Genomic DNA, 18,369 nt, shown 5'->3' on the forward strand with positions numbered 1-18,369 from the left:
GAAGCGCATCCCACAGAATACTATTACGTCAAACGGTGCAGTGGTATCCTCATATGTCGTACAGGCCACTTGGCCAGTCGTTCTACTACCAGTCCTGTTGATACGTGGCTCCCAAACTATGAGTAACTAGTTCAGATGACCCCCAAATTGGGGCAAAACGCTTAGCTGCTTCTAGCAACTTCGACACCGCTGGCGGCTCCTCATTGGCTGAGCACGCGCGCCTTCCCTGGCGAGGGATCCATTGCGCTTACCCGATTTCGATTAGCCTAACACTCAGAGGGCAGGCGGTCGCCACATGAATAAAGTTGGGCCCTGGCGAAAGCTGACTCAGCCCCTGTCGCACCCCTTCTGGCCAATCAGCACGCGAGGAGTGACCTCTGGGAAAAGGCCAGCATGGCCGCTGCGCGAAGCCGGTCCCTGCGTCTCCATACAAGAGGGCCTTTCGTCTTCTTCTCCCTCTTCCCTTCTTCCATCACCTTGCCCTTCGGGTATCTCCCGCCTATCCACCTATCTCGAGGGTTTAAAAGAGTTCGACACTCCTTGACTTCCGCGCGACTCACCTTCCCACGCGCCTGAAGCCTTTCGACTTCGTTTCTTTTCTTGATACCCTCGAGAGGATCGATTTTCTCTTGAACGCCTCTCCCTTCCCTCGTCATATATTTTTCACCATGGCGCGACTAGCAAGCCGCGACGGTGCGTCCAAGGGTTTTACCTGGACCACCGTCTTCTACCTTCTTCTGGTCCTGATTGCCCCCATGGCACTGTTTGGCACCACCGCCCACGCGGAGGAGGACAACTCGCCTGAGAACTATGGCACCGTCATCGGTATCGATTTGGGTACCACCTACAGGTTCGTGGAAGATTGATTTTGGTTATGTGGAGCAATTGGACGCGTTTGACTAATGGCATCTCCAGTTGTGTTGGTGTTATGCAGAACGGCAAGGTCGAGATTCTCGCCAACGATCAAGGAAACCGTATTACTCCCTCTTACGTGGCTTTCACTGATGAGGAGCGCCTCGTCGGTGATGCCGCTAAGAACCAATACGCCTCCAACCCCACCCGGACAGTCTTTGATATCAAGTGAGTTTTTGCCAGCGTGGCCGGTTCTTCCCGACAGGTCTAACTGAAGCGATATCCGACTAACATGACTTGTATAGGCGATTGATTGGTCGCAAGTTCGACGATAAGGACATCCAGAAGGACGCCAAGCACTTCCCCTTCAAGGTGGTCAACAAGGATGGCAAGCCCATGGTCAAGGTCGAAGTGAACAAGACCCCCAAGACCTTCACCCCTGAGCAGATTTCCGCCATGATTCTGGAGAAGATGAAGGATGTTGCTGAGAGCTACCTCGGCAAGACTGTTACCCACGCCGTTGTTACCGTCCCCGCCTACTTCAACGACGCCCAGCGTCAGGCTACCAAGGATGCCGGTACCATCGCTGGCCTCAATGTCCTCCGTGTTGTCAACGAGCCCACCGCCGCCGCTATCGCCTACGGTCTGGACAAGACCGGTGACGAGCGCCAGGTCATTGTCTACGATCTGGGTGGTGGTACTTTCGATGTCTCTCTTCTGTCGATCGATAACGGCGTCTTCGAGGTCCTGGCTACCGCTGGTGACACCCACCTTGGCGGTGAGGACTTTGACCACCGTGTCATGGATTACTTCGTCAAGCTCTACAACAAGAAGAACGACGTTGATGTCCGTAAGGACCTCAAGTCCATGGGTAAGCTGAAGCGCGAGGTGGAGAAGGCCAAGCGTACTCTGTCTTCCCAGATGTCCACCCGCATCGAAATTGAGGCTTTCCACAACGGCAACGACTTCTCCGAGACCCTGACTCGCGCTAAGTTCGAGGAGCTGAACATCGATCTGTTCAAGAAGACCCTCAAGCCCGTTGAGCAGGTGCTTAAGGATGCTAAGGTCAAGAAGTCCGAGGTTGACGATATTGTTCTGGTCGGTGGTTCCACCCGTATTCCTAAGGTCCAGGCTCTCCTCGAGGAGTACTTCGGTGGCAAGAAGGCCAGCAAGGGTATCAACCCTGACGAGGCTGTGGCTTTCGGTGCCGCCGTTCAGGCCGGTGTTCTCGGTGGCGATGAGCACTTGACCGAGGTCGTTCTCATGGATGTCAACCCCTTGACTCTCGGTATCGAGACCACTGGCGGCGTGATGACCAAGCTCATCCCTCGCAACTCCGTTATCCCCACCCGCAAGTCGCAGATTTTCTCGACCGCCGCCGACAACCAGCCCACCGTGTTGATCCAGGTGTTCGAGGGTGAGCGCTCGATGACCAAGGACAACAACCTGCTCGGCAAGTTCGAGCTGACCGGCATTCCCCCCGCGCCTCGCGGTGTCCCCCAGATCGAGGTTGCCTTCGACCTCGATGCCAACGGTATCCTGAAGGTTAGCGCCAGCGACAAGGGCACCGGCAAGGCTGAGTCTATCACTATCACCAATGACAAGGGCCGTCTCTCCCAGGAGGAGATTGACCGCATGGTTGCCGAGGCCGAGGAGTTCGCCGAGGAGGACAAGGCCATGAAGGCCAAGATCGAGGCCCGCAACGGGCTGGAGAACTACGCCTTCTCCCTGAAGGCCCAGGCTAACGACGAGAACGGCCTGGGTGGCCAGATCGACGAGGACGACAAGCAGACCATCCTGGACGCCGTCAAGGAGGCCGTCGACTGGCTCGAGGACAACGCTGCCACTGCTACCGCCGAGGACTTCGAGGAGCAGAAGGAGCAGCTGTCCAGCGTCGCCTACCCCATCACCAGCAAGCTGTATGGCTCTGGTGCTCCTCCCGAGGACGACGAGCCGATGGACCACGACGAACTGTAAAATTATCTTTTCAGGCATTACCCATGGAGTTTTCTTTATCTTTCTGTTTGCTTTTTTTTGTGTGTGTGTGTTTCTAGTCCTAAAGGATTGCGCGGGCGAAATCCCCCGTCGCTGGAGCCTGGCTTTTTGAGTGTGACCGGCTCCCAAATACCATGATACCTTCTGCATACACCTAGTTCTTCCGTTCTTTACTCTCAGATTCGTACTATCGTCTTTTCAGCTAAGCTACTCTCGACCCTCAGTATCCTCCTCATTATCAGATATAGTCCTCACAGTCTTAATGCCCCTCTGCAATCACCTGCTTAATCGTCTCCGCCACCACGGCATGGTCATCCTCCTGCTTCAACCCACTAACCACAACCACCGCAACAACACCTTCAACGCCACGCACTCGAATCGGGAATCCACCTCCATGAATGGCAAATTCATCCGCCACCGCCCCGCCATTCGCACTTGCCAGCGCAAATTTCCTCACAAAGGCGCCCTCAATCTCATTCGCGGTCGCGCCCACCTTCAGCCCCGACACCGTCTTCATGCGCATCGCCCAGCTCGACACGCCCCACCGCAGCACGGTGTTGCGCTTGCGCCGCACCCAGATCTCGTTGTCGGGGACCGTGCCCTTTTCCGTCGCGCACTGGAAGACGACGTGTAGCGGACTGGTGCCGGTTGTCGCGGTTGCGAGGGCAATGGAGATGAGTGCGGGCCTGCGCTGGCTCGCTGGCAGGGAGAGGAGGCGGGTTCGCAGGGCGGTGCCGAGGGTCCAGGCTGTTTCGGAGGTGAACGTGCGGAAGGTGTAGTCGTCGCTGGTTTCTTGGGCGATGAGGACCGCGGGCTGGAGTGGAGGATGTTAGTCTATGACCGTTGCTTTGCTGCTGGGGCATTGGGAGGGTGTAGATGGACGTACGTCGGTGCTGGGTGCGGAGAGGGCCATTTTGTATGAATTGTAGGCGTGTGTAGAGAGACGTATGTTGCAGAGAGGAAGAGGGGACCTCATGGAAACATGGTCGATAAAAGATTCCAGATGGTGTGGGTTGCGGGATGCTTCGATGACGTCGGAGTCATCGGAAGTAGGCTGGACCTTCCTTCGCTCGGAGGATGTGGAGCCGCCTGGACCGTGGCTAGCAGCGGACAGGCTTTCCTCGCCATCTGTGGAAATGCAAGAGTGTATGGCTTATGGTATCGCGAACGCTACCTGCTGAATGTATTTGCAACGCCCCTGCCATGCAGGTGGTCGAGTTCTTCCGTTTGATACACCGGTGCTGATTGTCGCCTTGAACACGTTGAACTAAAACTAATCGAATTGAATAACATGGAGGGTTTACCAATTCTCATGCGACTGTTTCCCGCAGAGCTGTTCCGACCAGCAAATGAATCCGTAAACTACTGCACTTTGATTCCATATCTGCTATGAGTGATGCTCAATTTGGTGTAGTTTCTGTGTCATCAAAATTCATCTTCTGCTTCCGACAGGCCCCGCGTCTAAAAGGAACTCTTGGGAGCGAGCAACTGGTCCAACATGATTGACTGAGCACACACACCCTGGAAAGGTCATAGAACGTTTCGTCGACTTAGCAGCCATTAGGGAAATGTCGCGAATCGGATAGCATCGTTCTAGATCTTCAACCAGGGCAGATGTGGAGAATTTGGGGATTTCGCAGGCCGACTAACAAGAATCCCTCTATCATTTGCGGGGATGCCCCACTGATACGACGTCGCATCTGCTTTAGCACGGGCCATTGGATGTGCGCTCTGTCCTTGTATTGCACATCTGTCATCGCCCTGGCTTGGTCACAAAAGGACTAGGCCGCTTGAATTGGTCAACGAACGAGCTATCGATCATGGCGAACAGAGTTTCTAGCTTATTACCTTGGGAGATCAATGGGATATTTAATTAGGTAAATTTGATAAACTAACTATGTCTATATTCAAGGACTAAGTACGCCTCATTTCTGGATGGCACTTAAGCCCTCCCTAGGTCTTCCATTAAGCACCTATCTAGCGGTAATATATGCCCTTCGTAGGTTCCTCCATTCTGATGATAGGTCTGGCAGCTTCTCCTAGTAAATATTCACGTTCAGAATGTAAAGGGACCCGAGCTTTGCGCCTATAAGATGCGCTACGACTAATCAAACCCACTTTCTACGCTTAGAACTAGCCATACGCTTGACCTATGAGCTTAGAAATAAACGGAATACGTCGACTTGATTTTGAATAAATACCCTACTGATTTATGCGTGACAGATCCTGTGGTCTTGTTAGTATGAGTTGCCTTGTTTGATGTGGCCTTTAAATGTGTTTTGGTGTATTCTGTTTTCGTCTCGTGGAGACAAAATTGACTTCTAAGAGCGGGTTCAGAAGAGTACTTGCCATATCTCTATCCTCTTTCTACAAGATTGAATCTACTATACTTGGCTCTCGTAAACGTCTGATTTTTCAATTGAATTGGAATTAATGGTCGGCTTTGGAGTATGCATATGCTCCGCTGGATCATTACTATCGGCAGTCCTAGAATTTGTTTCCAGGCCGATCATCGACTCTATAGTACCGCTATATCGCGAGGAACCCCGGAAAAGGTTCTTGTAGGCTCTAGAGAACTACACTCGGTTCTCGGATTTGGTAGCATAAATTCTAGTGGTAGTGGTATACAATACTCCCGCAACGTCGGCATTCTATATAGAAGTAATATCATTGGAGTCCTACCTACGTAGGCGAACCAATATAGATACGTTGTACGTTTTGAAGGTCCGGGTAAAGGCGAAAACTGGACTGTTGTGGTCTGGAATAAATTTGGGCCCGATGGTATAATAGGAGGTTGGTATGGAAAGGACTTCTCTCTGAGTTCTCGCTTAGTAGGGTGACGATGCGTATCGTATTTTCTCTTACCGCAGATAACGCCCAAGTCGTCGCCGCAGACTGGTTCGAATCGACTTTTGCTGCTGACCCCCGGTGCCAGTTAGACGTTAGTCTAGGAAAGATATCGTATAGGAGTGCTCTAGCATAGCGGTAGCCGGGATGAACTTACCGCAGATACTACTTACTCCGAAGCTTATCCTTGTAGCTAGTGTGATAGTTTATATGGGTTGCATTAGCTCGGCATGAAGTAATCTGCTAACTTAGGAGGGCCGCCGGCGTCCGAACCTAAGTAGTTGTCGAAATCTGTCGATTTCTAGCTTATCACTAGTAACTGATTGGTTGCTAGAGGATCTGTTTTTGTGTATACTTTAGGAAATAAATTTGGATTTTCCGGGAACCCACAAGTCCTAGGTCGATTAACGAGGACACCTCAACGAATGCTATTGTATATAGTCTCTCATAGTTATAGATCCCTATCAAAACTAGATATATTAAATACACCCTATTACTCCCTATCTTGTATATTACTAGATTACTACGCTCTATACTTATCTATATATTACACTACCTACTTAGTTGATATACACCCTGGCCCCTATATAATTATTAAAATAGCTACTGTATTTTAAATATAGAGTACACAAAACTCAATGCTAATTAGGTATAAGGTCCACAACCGTCGGGAGACCGAGGGGGAAAGTGTAATCTAATAATCACAACATATCACCAACGCTTAGACCTCGGCAAGGGCCACAAGGGACTAGACTAGACTAGGGAGCGGACCGCACCATAGGGGACCGTGATGTGGTCTTAACTACTTTCGCAAAAGACCAAAGACTAGATAGTTTAGTCTCGGTCCTAAAACTAAGGACTAGACCCAGTCCTTGCCGAGGTCTAATAACGCTATCGCTAAGAGCCACCCGTAACTCACGATGAGGGACGAAGGTATAAGATACAAACATTTAATATTCGAGGTAGATATACTTCGAGCTACTAGCGTGGTTTCTCTATCGTAATCGCGCAATGTAGACCAGTAAAACCCTCTACGGGTAGAGAGTTCTAATCAGGCGACGCCGAATCAACTACAGGAAAAGTTATATATATCATAAGCGAACCTGCTCCTCTTAGGTTCGACGAATACTCGCAATAGATGCACCACCCACAACATACGACCAATTGCTGTACGTCAATTTGACCCACGACCATTTGATAAAGCAGGTAATCAAAGCAGCAAAATGTCCCTACCGCAGCCTCTTCCCCGTGTCCCAACCGCGGAAGAAATTGTTCCAGCTATGCACGGGATCATCAACCAATTCAATAGTGTTCGCGACCAAATCCTCAAAACCACTACCCCCTCCATTGCAACCTTCAGCAATACCATGTTTCCCATAGCGCATGTCGAAAATGCCACCCAGGGCGAGCTAGGCATGATTTACATGCTTCAGTATGGATCTCCATCTCTTGCGACACAGGAAGCTTTCAACGAGGCCCGGAAGCTATATCTGGAAGCCTTGGCGTTGTGGATGGCGGATGAATCCTTTTTTAAACTCCTTCGGGCGGCAAAAGAGAAGCCAGAGTTTCATATGCTGGACCCGGAATCACAGCATTTGCTGGAGAAGGAGCTGCTAAAGCATAAGCATATCGGACATGGGATCCTGGAGCCTGATGAATTGGAAGAGTACCTGAAGAGACGGACGGAGATTGCGGAGTTGGAGAAGACGTTTAACCAGAATCTGTCAATGGAAAACGGTGGCGTCTGCTTTACGCTGGAGGAACTGGATGGTGTTCCGGGCGACGAGTTGGCGAAGTGGCCAGATGGTCAAGAGGTAATGAATGAAAAGCACGAGAAGAAAAGATTTGTGCCTTTCGCCAATGGAGGGACGAGTGCTGTCCTAACCTATGCCCATCTCCCCGAAACCCGGAAGAAAATGTTCTTGGCAGACAATTTGAAGTTGAAAGGGAACAAGCCCATATTTGAAGAGATTGTTTAGCGTCGTGCGAAACAGGCGCATTCCCTCAAATATCCTACTCATGCGGAATTTAGGATTGAGAATCGAATGGCGAACACCACAGACTGGGTGAAAAGTTTCCTGAGTCAACTGGAGGCGACTCTTTGTCCGCGTGGCCGAGATGAGATTGCAGTCTTGCAGCATCGGCGGCTCGAAGATATGCAGCTGAGAAGAATTCAGCCAGTGGGAGATGGATTTCCTCCATGGGATAAACAATACTACGACCGGCTTGTGAAACAAGAATTTGACATTGACCATCTGAAGATTTCAGAGTTCTTCCCGTTGGAGCGAATTGCAACAGGCATGTTGGGTATTTTTGCCTCTCTGCTTGGTCTTCGATTTGACCCCATCCCAGCAGAGAATCTGACTGCGGGTGTAATTTGGCACGATACTGTGCAAGTGTACTCAGTATGGGACGCAAGTGACGACAGATTTATTGGCTACCTCTATCTCGACTTATTATGGCGCAAGTACAAGTACCGCGAAAACCAGTGTGTCAATATCCAATGTGTACGTATTTACACGCCCGCCTTTATATCTCGCTTCGCTGTTGCTAAGTATGTCAATGCAGGGCTATACACGGCCAGATGGAAGCAGACAATGTCCGTCGACGATTCTGATGTGTTCGTTCCCGACTTCAACTCCCACGAGCTGCGCCTTGCTAAAGCATAACCAAGTTGTGACTCTCTTCCACGGCAAGTTCACACCACCCAGTCATTCGAACATATCTAACACCAAATAATAAAGAGATGGGGCATGGTATACATGACCTATTAGCCAAGTCTAAATATGTTCGCTTTCATGGGTATAGACTACCACCTGACTTTGGTGAGATGCCTAGCATTCTACTCGAGAACTGGTGCTGGATGAAAGATATTCTACGGGGACTCAGCTGCCATTACACCACTCTTCATGAGAGTTATTTGGTGGATTGGCGGAATCGGCACCCCGGCTCGCCCGACCCATTCAAGAAAATTCCGGAGGATTTGCTAGACAACCTCATCAAACATCGGTACTTTAATACGGGCCTCTACTATTTACATCAGCTGTATGTTGGTCTTGCTATTGTTCCCATGCGTCCGGGTACTAATATTCCACACAAGAAGCGTATCTATCTTCGATCTACAGATACACACTCTCAGCACAAACCAGGAAATTGCCGATCTCGATGTTGGGAAGCTATGGTATGATCTCCGCGAAGAGCTAGAGGGAATGGATTTTTCGGAATGCAGAAATGGATTTGAGTTTGCGACGTTCAGTCATTTGATGGCTGGCTACGACGTTTGTTACTATGCTTACTTGTGGTATGTTTGCCCTTTCCCTAGCTGCTTATTATTTTAACAGACTGACCAAAGAAGTTGCACGGCTATGGCCCAGGATTTGTTCCTTTCTACCTTTTCTCACGACCCTTGTAATATGGACACTTGGGCTAGCTATCGCCGCGGAATTTTGGAGTATGGTGGAAGTCAGCAGAACTTACTACAGATGTTGGAAAACTTTCTGGGACGTCCTCCAAACATGTATGTCATTGTGCAAGGCTTCTTGACACGGTCAGAAAGTCAGGAGTAGTTTGGGAGAGCGTGGGATGTGGAGGATGAGACAGTACTGTTTCACTATCGGCTGTCTAATTCGTTCATTAGAGATTCGTTCTATACTGTCACAAAGTTTCTATACTAATCCTATGGTGAATAATGGTGATTTCGAATAATGACAAATCATGCTAGGATATTGGTAAAGTTAAGTGGATGTCAATATGGCTTTATTCAATCAAAATCCGTGGCGTTCATTAAATTTTAGTTTTCTAGAATAATTAACTAGTTATCGCTCACCGACTTTCATTTTGCCTGTTAAATAACATTGACATGGTGCCCAACAAAAATGCCTTCCTTACTTTGATCGTCCTGCACACTTTGTCGTACCCGCTTTCTGGTGAATTCCGAGTACCCAAAATGTTCGCGGATTATTGATGCCTGCTTACTACGAATGCGACGGCTACTTTGACAAGCCCAATATAATCTTTTGAGCTACCAAGGATGTTAGATGCTCCATGAGCGCCTGCGTCCAAGGCTACTTTCTATCAGATAGTGTTTGGTAGAGAATCTTCCAGCAAAAGATGAATGAATCCGAACTGTTTACGATGAATCGTCCACCCGCATAAGGTATTCTATTTGAAGCGGGCACGATTGGTTACCGCAAAGGCTTTGGATTGAACGAATTCGCGAATCCACCGGACCTGGTTGTTCTCGAGCTTTTCCTTTGACCAGACGGTTCGGCCTGTGATGTGATCAGGCATCGACTCGAAAGGTGTCAAGAGATCATATTGAGGCTCCATCTGGCCGGAACTCAGGTCGAGTCCATGGCCCCAGACTGGTTCCGACCCGGTCCTTGTCACCGAAGACATGATGGTCAGAAGGATATCAGACGCGCGAACTTTCGATTTGCGGAGCAGAGCGGTGGTGATTCCATGGAAGAGACTCTCTGAGCAGCTTCCGCGGGGATTCGATGCATTTAGTCATTCGTTGAAACGCGTGCAATGCAGTTCCACTGCATTTGTCGGGGTCCCTACCGATGTCGTTGCGGGTTGGTGTTGATTGGTCACCGCGGAATCCGCACGAGAACTTCCGCTTGCTGATTGCGCGGGGTTGGCGCAAGATCTGGCGAGGCTGGACACGACTGTGATAGTCGTGCATTCTGTGTGAAGCATTGTGCATCGCCTCGCCGTCTTATTGGCCCTGGGCGCTCCAAGTTCGAGTATGCCCAGCCCGCCCACGCATCAGCACCCTCCCACATCACGACTGTGCAGCCCACGGCCATTTCCTCGCTGTTACAGCTTGTGAGACCAAGTGGGCAGCTCAGACAAAAGCATGGAGATACCCTTCACCCTTCAGCAGATCGCGCAACTAAGCCGGCGGTCGTTCTTTCCCGTGCGCGTTGAGAACGACAGTGCCATCTTCCAGATAAGCTCGGATACCGAAATCAGAGTTGCAACGAATGGAGTCAACCCAAGCATTTGTGTCCAGTGCCAGGGGCCGAACTCCGACTACCAGCACTCTTTGGGCATGCCAATGAGTTTACTTTTTCGAGCTGGGCTTATGCTTGATGAGTCGCCCTATGGTCGCCTCTGGCTTATCAATCTAGATCTACGCGGTCGATGCGCGACGTGTCGGTCCATGTTCTACAATGCCTTCGTTGCAATCAGCTATAGGTGCCAGCCACCACCGACGAGAATCAACCAGTGGTTTTGGAATGAAGGAAATACTATGTTCAAGGCGCTCCTGATGAGCTCGACCAACCCATTCCTTCAAGAATTTCTGTTGTCTGGCAACTGGAGCACAGGTACGTCACCGCACCATCCAGTGGCCCCTCCAACTCTGGGTTATGGCTGAGTTTATGTGGTGGAGATCCGTACAACCAGGATCAGGATTGGGGCGCTCCCTTTGTCTGGATCGACACTTGTAATGCCACGAGAAGCGAGACAGAACTCCAGCTGGGACACGAAGAGAGAAACGAAGCGGCCAAACATCCCAACTTGCCCTACGAGAGCTGTGAATCGCTGTGGGTTTTTGACGACTGGAACTTTTTCCAACTCACCGACCTCGACGCCTATACCAAAGACTACGCTGCGGCTGTTGCTCCGGACATGATGAAACCGATCAGCGTGTTCAACAGCCACTGGTGTCTCAATGAGATTCTGTTGGCCAGGGGGCGAGGCAAGCGCATCATGTACCGGAGTCCAGACGAGCTGGTGCCTCTTTCTGATAGTTTGACGGACGAGGAGCTAATAGCACGAGCAGAGAAGGCGCGGCAGATAATGCGGTAGATTATGCTGGCCCCTTCCTGATGGCACTGACCAGTGCCGGTTGACGAAGACACTACGGGATGCTGGCCAGCACCTGTTGATAGCATCTATCTCCCCTCTCTCTGATCCAGGCATCAAGATGTCCTTTCACATCATGAGGCTGTTGCATACTCTGGAAGCTTGCGTCCGTTGCAAGATTGATTGCTTCACTTGAAGACCAAAACATTAATTCTTCTCCCTTTCCCCATTCATACGAGAGCCCGACCTGTCTATTTATCATAAATATCGGCCCTATCTACTTATGAAGATACGGTCTATAACTCTATGTTGGTTAGGGAAGCCTAAGGGCTATAAAGGTTGATATCCTATAATAAGCTATGATGAAACCCTAACAAGCCTCCTGCTTAGATCTAACCCGGGGTAGGTCATGAGGAGGTACACAGCTTAGAGCGAGAAGGTCTAAGAGCTAGAATATTAAGAACCTTAATATTCTCTCCTTCCTCGACAGGGTCGTTTAAAGCCTCTGGGTACTTCGATAAATGCTAAGGGACCGGAGCTACTGAGTATTCCTTGATCAATACTAACCACCTTTACCGCCACAAGATACCAACTTAATATGTTAGACGTATGAGCCTCCGAGCCGATATTTAATAATCGAGTATATAGGGCTGTTCGCGCCTCGATACTATCTCAAGGATCTAGTTGCATAAATTCAATTCCCTGCCACCAGGCACATAGCTCGAGTTACCCGCACGCGGTTTTTCCCGGCGATGTAGAGTCTGTGAAGCAGGCGAAAACGGCGCCGGGATATCATCTTTCGTAGGTTTTGGACACGGAGATCTTGGTTACGTGATCCGAGAATGTTCAATACTCACCGCGAGGGCTTTCTCGATTTTCACTATTAGTATATCTTGAAGGAAATCCAGCGGATAGTGCTGCCACAAACAGAATCCGTTTACATTCACAACTCACTTATTTTCGATAAATAAGTCTTAGCCCTAGGAACAGAGAAGCAAATCACTAAATTGTGACCGTATTCCTAGATTTGTCAAATCAAATCCACACGCCGTCATTCTGCCGGACATCAGAACTACAGGGCTTTTCTCGAGCAGGTCGTAGGGGAATACACGAACAAAGGCCTACAGTGGAGACGATTCGGGGGTTTTTAGGAAATTCGCCACTAGCATAAAGAGAGAAAGAAACTTTGAAAAAAGGTGCATACTACAGTTAGTCATCCTGTCCGTTGAAATTCTATTTGTTAGGTAGAGGGTTGCAACCCACTGAGTTTACCCATATATTGTGGTTCCATCAGATTTCTGTCATCTTCGTGTATGCCCAAGGCAATCGCAGCCAACTTAGCATATCGCTACCGCCGACACTACACAAAGAACCGTGATAATATCCTATACTCATCGCTAACCTGCCCACCCCACTTTAGCATCTTTTGTACCATTTCCGCTTCTGCTTGTAATATGCCCCCGTGTTGACGCAGGAAGCACAGGGGTACGGCAAATTTTGTTTATTCGGCCCGATGGCCTCACCAATGATAGTACTGCAGAAGTACCAGCACCCAGTCTTTGCCGTGTGAGAGAAGTAGTGATTGGAATGGCCGCATAGGTAGTGCGCCGTACCTAGGACCCGTATGCACATAGCGGCCCTCGCGTTATATGTTCCACGAGGGCGGAGGCTGATGTGGGTCTTGTAGCGGTACGAGGTGCGAATCTGAGGTCCTGGACCGATTGTTGAATGACAGGCTTAGCGATAAAGAATAGCAATGCAAGAGTCCTTGGTAGGCGAAAAGAGAACGGGCGATGTTAACATGATACCACGAGGGAGGGCGGCCTTTATAATTTCTTTCATGTGGCTAAGATATGAGGCTCATCTATGACCAAAATGAATAAATCACTGCGGCCAAGTGTGGCGATGACCCAGCATACTTTCCAGTCCAACCGCCCACTCTTGGCACTGCCACTATAAGGGTAAGGCCCTTATAGTGATTGGTTTTTGAAGACGCTGGCCAGCGTAGAGCCACCTTCTTCGTATTGGGAGGCGTGCCAGGAAGTCGCTTGGGACTACATGACAGGTGGCTCAAAAAGTGAGGCAAACTACCCCTGTTTAGTGCGGCCTTGGTGTAAGCATTCAGCTCACCCCGCCCTAAAGAAGACCAGCCGTTTATCAACCACATCTACCTTAATACCACTAAAGCCAAGGCAAGACTTGCGAGCCGCGTGCTATATTAAGCCCCACACCAATCTAACATAATTTGTTACCTCATTCTTTCCATTGGCTCAGAATCAATGATGATCTTGGTAACATGACAGCAGCAAGGATCCCGATTAGGCATGTGGGGCCCTTCTTGGTCGTCGCCCAGGTGCATCGTGACCAACAACCCTCCACGACAATACAATACATGCTACAACAGTTTGGAAAGAACTGCCGTAAGCAGATGGTGAAACTGATTTCGATCCATCCTGTATGGATGACGTGCACAGCAAGTTTATGAGGGCCTAATACGTGGTGTGCTACGGCAAGTGGCTGGACAATTTAGTGTCGATACGGTGCCCTATGAATCCAAGGCGCTTTAATATCGAGGGCTCGATCTTTTAAAGTTTAAGCCGCGCTCCAAGTAGGATTCTGCCGCAATATTTTGGTTCTTTGGTGCTTTCTCTGATCTCATGGTTTACAAATTGACAACCTTAACTTGTAGCGATTGGTCGAACAGAGAATTATCTAGCATGAATGAAACCCCCCAGCTCCCCAAGTAATATGCGCTTCGTCTTGTCTCTTTACCAGACTTGGCCTCGTGACTCAGTGCGCCAAGTTTATCTAAGTTAACAAGTCCAACTGTTAGTCATGGGATCTACATGAACTTCTTTTCTACCCCCACCTCCAAGGTTTGACCCAACATGTTTGAAGCTGACTGCTTGAATTCAATAGCTGGCTAGATCGTCGTGTGCATAGCCGTTATTGAGTGCATCTACGAGGCGGGTTTGGCGTTTTGCTTTACAGATTAAATTTCAACGCAAACGCGCTTGATTGGACTAGATGTGAACCAGTCAATTTTACACATACTACTGTAGGTCTTGGCAGATGAAAAACAAGGCAAGCTAGTGCATCCACCAAATGGGATGGTTGTCTTCGACCTAATCTTTCGACCTGCTCAGCTTCAGGGCTGCAGTCCCTACATTGCCTTGCTTTGCAAGCAGTTTAGCGCCTCTATGAGGCGTCTGCACGATGCTGTATATGGTGAGAGGCCGTCTGCTAGATTAAGCCCCGTGGGGTTAATTTTAGTAGTTTGGGGGCTCTATTTATGCACTAACATTTTTTACCAGGGTTGGCTGTAGGACAAAAGTAAAATGAGATGAGGCGGAGTTACATGACCTACTAGGTGTAATTCCGTACGGCTGCAAAGGCACCGAGCTAGGTACTTTGATATTTAAATCCTGGGAAGCCCAACGGCTAGCCACTACCTTTGATTTATGCAGTAACTCCATAATGAGTTACAGGAATAGTATTGAGGTGAGCTGCCTAGCCGGTACGGTGGTAGCAAACGAGAACGATGCTCTCCTACAATCTGTCAATGCGACCGACCACGCCATATCGATGCTATTAATAACCGTCACGGACGAGGGCCAGGCCGGACAGGGGATGTCGAAGAACGGTCTCCGAACAAGAGACCCTCCTATGATGTAGACGAACTCTGTCTTACATACGCAAGCAAGAAACTCCTAGGTCAATATATTCCCGAAATCAACGATGAGCACGTGCAGTCGAACAGACCAAATCGGTGTCCAGCAGCAATTCTAACGACCAGGCGCAGTTCTGGAATGAACGAATGACAGCAAGCGCTTCACCTCACCTTCTGCCTTCAATCTTCCAATCGCTTCGCCATTGGTCAAGGCCCTTTTGGCTGATGAGGCTGGAAACGAACAACTCACTCCGACCCCGGTCAGGAGAGAATTTTGCGTATTTGCTTTTTCTTCTGCCTGATTCTAGACCGCAAACTCTGGTGCTGTTGATTGCAACTTTTCTATCCCGTGTGTTTTGTTTGCAGCTCATCATCAGCTTCTCAAATCCCGCGTTGACGGCGCTAGCTGTTGGTTGTGCTTCCAGGAATGGCCTTGTAAATCACTCAAGAGTGATTTTCTCGCTCGTCGCCTCAACTCGGTACACACGGAGAAACCCCAGTGCTGAGGGCATCTTAATCATGGACGATCCCTGCGTATTCAGGGATGCATTTGGATCGACCTTTCAAAAGACACTTTCGAGAAAACAGCATGAGATGAATGGTATAAAGCCTAGTAAGATCTAGTTACAATATATATTGCCGGCGGTTGCTGCAAATTGATAAAATAAACCGAGCCAGCTGTGAATCTGCCAGCGCTGGGGTTTCGCTGGAGGCTGCCCTTTCCCCCGTAGACGAGATAGTAGCCTGACAGGACCAAAGCTGCAGGACTGCCCTTCTCTTCAGCAATTCTTTCATCTCAAAAGGTTGTGAGAAGTGAGGCTCGAAGCAACTGATGTGGCGCCAGCCTGCCCGCGTCGCCCTGCTGCTCAAACAGTTAGAATTGAACAGTTGGGTACAATCAACGGTACATTACCCTGTAAGTCAATATCGCTGGCCTGAACCGTCAGCAGGCGAGCTGGAGCCATGATGAGAATTTCTGCTGTCTTGCTCCGAAGAATGGAATCCAGCATAGGATCCTGCGCTAAGAACGGCAGAAGTTTCTGATACAACGCATGAAGGAAGTCAGGAGGCCCTAACTCAAAATGAGTTTGATAACTAGGTAATGAGAGTAGAATGGTATCTGCTAGGGAATTTGCTACTTCAAAGCATTTCAACAGCTAAAGGAAATTTGTTCATCAGATTGTGCTGTCAGTAACCGTTTAGAGTTGTTCTTACCTGATCCCGTCCTAGCGGCAGCAAATCCTCTTCGGTAAATAATCTTAAGGATTGAAGGAGATTATGTCCAACCTTGGCAGGGAATCCAAACGTCATGGCATCCGTGGATGATGCCGAAGATAGCAAGCCAAGAGATAAAGCCTCCTGCCAGACGATTGTCCTCATCCATTCACGCGTGATATGACAATCTGCCGTCCGAGTGGAGATGGTGTCTGCTATTTCTAGAGAGAGCAAAGATAATTTGCTCTCCGTTTCAACCAAGTTTGTGATGAGGCCAGCTTTAGTTGTGCATTTCCGGTGTCTGGAGATCTCGTCGAAAGCAATGAACAACTTCACTAGATCAACGAGACCCCGGACATGAATATCGGCAGGAGTGCCCTGCTCGAAGAATTTGAGTGACGGCGTTTCTCTATAGGACGGAGAGAGCCCCAGATGAAGAGCGTATCCTCTATCTGAACATTAATGAGAACACTGAGTAGATCACCGCAATAGGTAACTGACCTCTCTGAAACCCATAACAATGGAAAAATAAGATACTTATTTGCGACGAAATCATCCTGGGGGAGATAGTTAAGGGCCAGTGTTGAGATCGACAATTCTTCATCAAGGCCCAGAGTTTGCGCCCTTCTGATTGCCTCCTGAATGTACATCATCGCCAACGAGCATTGGTTCATCTTCGCATGGTAGACATGCAGGAAAAACGAGACCAGGATACTGCTCAAATCAACATTCTCCTCGTAGATTCTGCACCGGCTTCGAATAGACAAACAGGCTTGAGCCATTCCCGTGCTGTCCACTGTTGCAGTGCCGTCCTTTACTGGGGCAAGATGCAACTGAGCCATTGTTGCGGCAGAGAGTGCTGTCGCAAGACAGGCCAATTTTGCGGTATCATGCTCTATCGTTTCGGGCTCAATATCATCAAGACCTTCTAGCAGCGCACCTGCATTGACAACTGGCCAAACACTATAGGAATGCTGTTGATAGAGATGCACAATAGGGCTGAGAATAGCTTTCGATATGCGCCGAGATGTACAGGCTGTTTCAGGGAATGTGGTCGACTCCGCGTGAAGGATGGGCAGGTCATTTTGCTGAGCTCCTTGTTGATCACCTATATAGCCTGGGATAATCGGCCACGAATCAAGATTAAGATCCAGATCCTGGTCCTTCCTGGCCATCCGTCGCGTCTTGGGCCCTCGCTTACGGACAGGCTTCAGATAGGTACAAGGGACTCGCTTGACAGCATTGCGGCAGGTACCGCAGGGCCAGGCGCCATTGCACTTGACCTTGCGCAAAATACACGCATCACAAGCTCGCTTTGGGGGCATGAGTTTTGTGTCACGGTGTTCGCCGTAAAGTAGCATGCTAGCTCTAATTGCGGGGAAGGAGGGAAAGCTGGACTTTGGCGCGGGGTAGTCTAGCCGTACGATCCTTGACCCTGGTTATCACCGTGGTTTATGCAGATCGGCCCGTACCTTCCAAGTGGGTCGTTCAACAGTACACAATTGATGAGTATATTCTCCAAGATACCATCCGGCACCTTTTTCGGAACTGTTTCAATCCCAGGAATGTCCATGTGGATGGCTTGCTGGTTGAAATGGACTGCAGATTCAGAGACCGAGATTGTCTTAAGATAGAGGCAGGAGGCAATCGCCGCCAGTTCTGCAGCCGTTGAGGGATGCGGGACAGGGCTCACCACATTTTGAAATGCTAATGATATGCTGCTTAGTAGGCTCATCGCCACAGTCACCGATCCCACATATCACAAGCGGTTCATGGATCTTTCCCGCGGTTAAAGATTGAAAGAATTCTTCCAAAGCTATGTCGGGCGTTGGAGGTAGGGGGAAGAGAAAATCGTGGGGTGCTAAGCTGGGACTATCTTTATTGCACAAGTCGTACCTAATCCAGAACAGGCGCATCAAATGTCAGAGCTTCATGGCCGTTGGAATACGGTAATTTGACAGAGTGAAGACAAGAAG

At 49.3% G+C, this 18,369-nt stretch overlaps 8 protein-coding genes across 8 annotated transcripts; 5 read left to right on the plus strand and 3 right to left on the minus strand.

Annotated features, from left to right (window-relative positions):
* Positions 1 to 668: 668 nt before the first annotated feature.
* On the plus strand, positions 669 to 2,829 carry bipA (Hsp70 family ATPase KAR2; the record flags this gene model as incomplete). Its single annotated transcript, XM_056686541.1, has 3 exons — positions 669 to 850; positions 916 to 1,080; positions 1,158 to 2,829. The coding sequence occupies 3 exons, from the start codon at positions 669 to 671 to the stop codon at positions 2,827 to 2,829; spliced, it is 2,019 nt and encodes a 672-aa protein (XP_056545283.1).
* A 277-nt stretch (positions 2,830 to 3,106) lies between these two features.
* N7482_004417 (DUF967 domain protein) lies at positions 3,107 to 3,760 on the minus strand (the record flags this gene model as incomplete). The annotated part of the gene is made up of 2 exons (XM_056686542.1): positions 3,107 to 3,661; positions 3,734 to 3,760. The coding sequence occupies 2 exons, from the start codon at positions 3,758 to 3,760 to the stop codon at positions 3,107 to 3,109; spliced, it is 582 nt and encodes a 193-aa protein (XP_056545284.1).
* Positions 3,761 to 6,917: 3,157 nt separating this feature from the next.
* N7482_004418 (uncharacterized protein) lies at positions 6,918 to 7,673 on the plus strand (the record flags this gene model as incomplete). Its single annotated transcript, XM_056686543.1, has 1 exon — positions 6,918 to 7,673. The coding sequence occupies one exon, from the start codon at positions 6,918 to 6,920 to the stop codon at positions 7,671 to 7,673; it is 756 nt and encodes a 251-aa protein (XP_056545285.1).
* A 66-nt stretch (positions 7,674 to 7,739) lies between these two features.
* On the plus strand, positions 7,740 to 8,363 carry N7482_004419 (Peptidase M3A/M3B; the record flags this gene model as incomplete). Its single annotated transcript, XM_056686544.1, has 1 exon — positions 7,740 to 8,363. One exon carries the CDS (start codon positions 7,740 to 7,742, stop codon positions 8,361 to 8,363), a length of 624 nt encoding a protein of 207 aa, XP_056545286.1.
* Positions 8,364 to 8,440: 77 nt separating this feature from the next.
* On the plus strand, positions 8,441 to 9,260 carry N7482_004420 (uncharacterized protein; the record flags this gene model as incomplete). The annotated part of the gene is made up of 3 exons (XM_056686545.1): positions 8,441 to 8,739; positions 8,798 to 8,972; positions 9,036 to 9,260. The coding sequence occupies 3 exons, from the start codon at positions 8,441 to 8,443 to the stop codon at positions 9,258 to 9,260; spliced, it is 699 nt and encodes a 232-aa protein (XP_056545287.1).
* A 595-nt stretch (positions 9,261 to 9,855) lies between these two features.
* Positions 9,856 to 10,381, minus strand: N7482_004421 (uncharacterized protein; the record flags this gene model as incomplete). The annotated part of the gene is made up of 2 exons (XM_056686546.1): positions 9,856 to 10,169; positions 10,258 to 10,381. 2 exons carry the CDS (start codon positions 10,379 to 10,381, stop codon positions 9,856 to 9,858), a joined length of 438 nt encoding a protein of 145 aa, XP_056545288.1.
* A 174-nt stretch (positions 10,382 to 10,555) lies between these two features.
* On the plus strand, positions 10,556 to 11,511 carry N7482_004422 (uncharacterized protein; the record flags this gene model as incomplete). The annotated part of the gene is made up of 2 exons (XM_056686547.1): positions 10,556 to 11,027; positions 11,093 to 11,511. The coding sequence occupies 2 exons, from the start codon at positions 10,556 to 10,558 to the stop codon at positions 11,509 to 11,511; spliced, it is 891 nt and encodes a 296-aa protein (XP_056545289.1).
* Positions 11,512 to 15,969: 4,458 nt separating this feature from the next.
* Positions 15,970 to 17,966, minus strand: N7482_004423 (putative C6 transcription factor; the record flags this gene model as incomplete). The annotated part of the gene is made up of 5 exons (XM_056686548.1): positions 15,970 to 16,040; positions 16,092 to 16,335; positions 16,394 to 16,841; positions 16,895 to 17,821; positions 17,866 to 17,966. The coding sequence occupies 5 exons, from the start codon at positions 17,964 to 17,966 to the stop codon at positions 15,970 to 15,972; spliced, it is 1,791 nt and encodes a 596-aa protein (XP_056545290.1).
* Positions 17,967 to 18,369: the final 403 nt, after the last annotated feature.

This window comes from Penicillium canariense (genome assembly GCF_028826845.1).
Source record: "Penicillium canariense strain IBT 26290 chromosome Unknown utg000002l_segment0_segment0, whole genome shotgun sequence".
NCBI classification, from domain to species: Eukaryota; Fungi; Ascomycota; class Eurotiomycetes; order Eurotiales; family Aspergillaceae; genus Penicillium; species Penicillium canariense.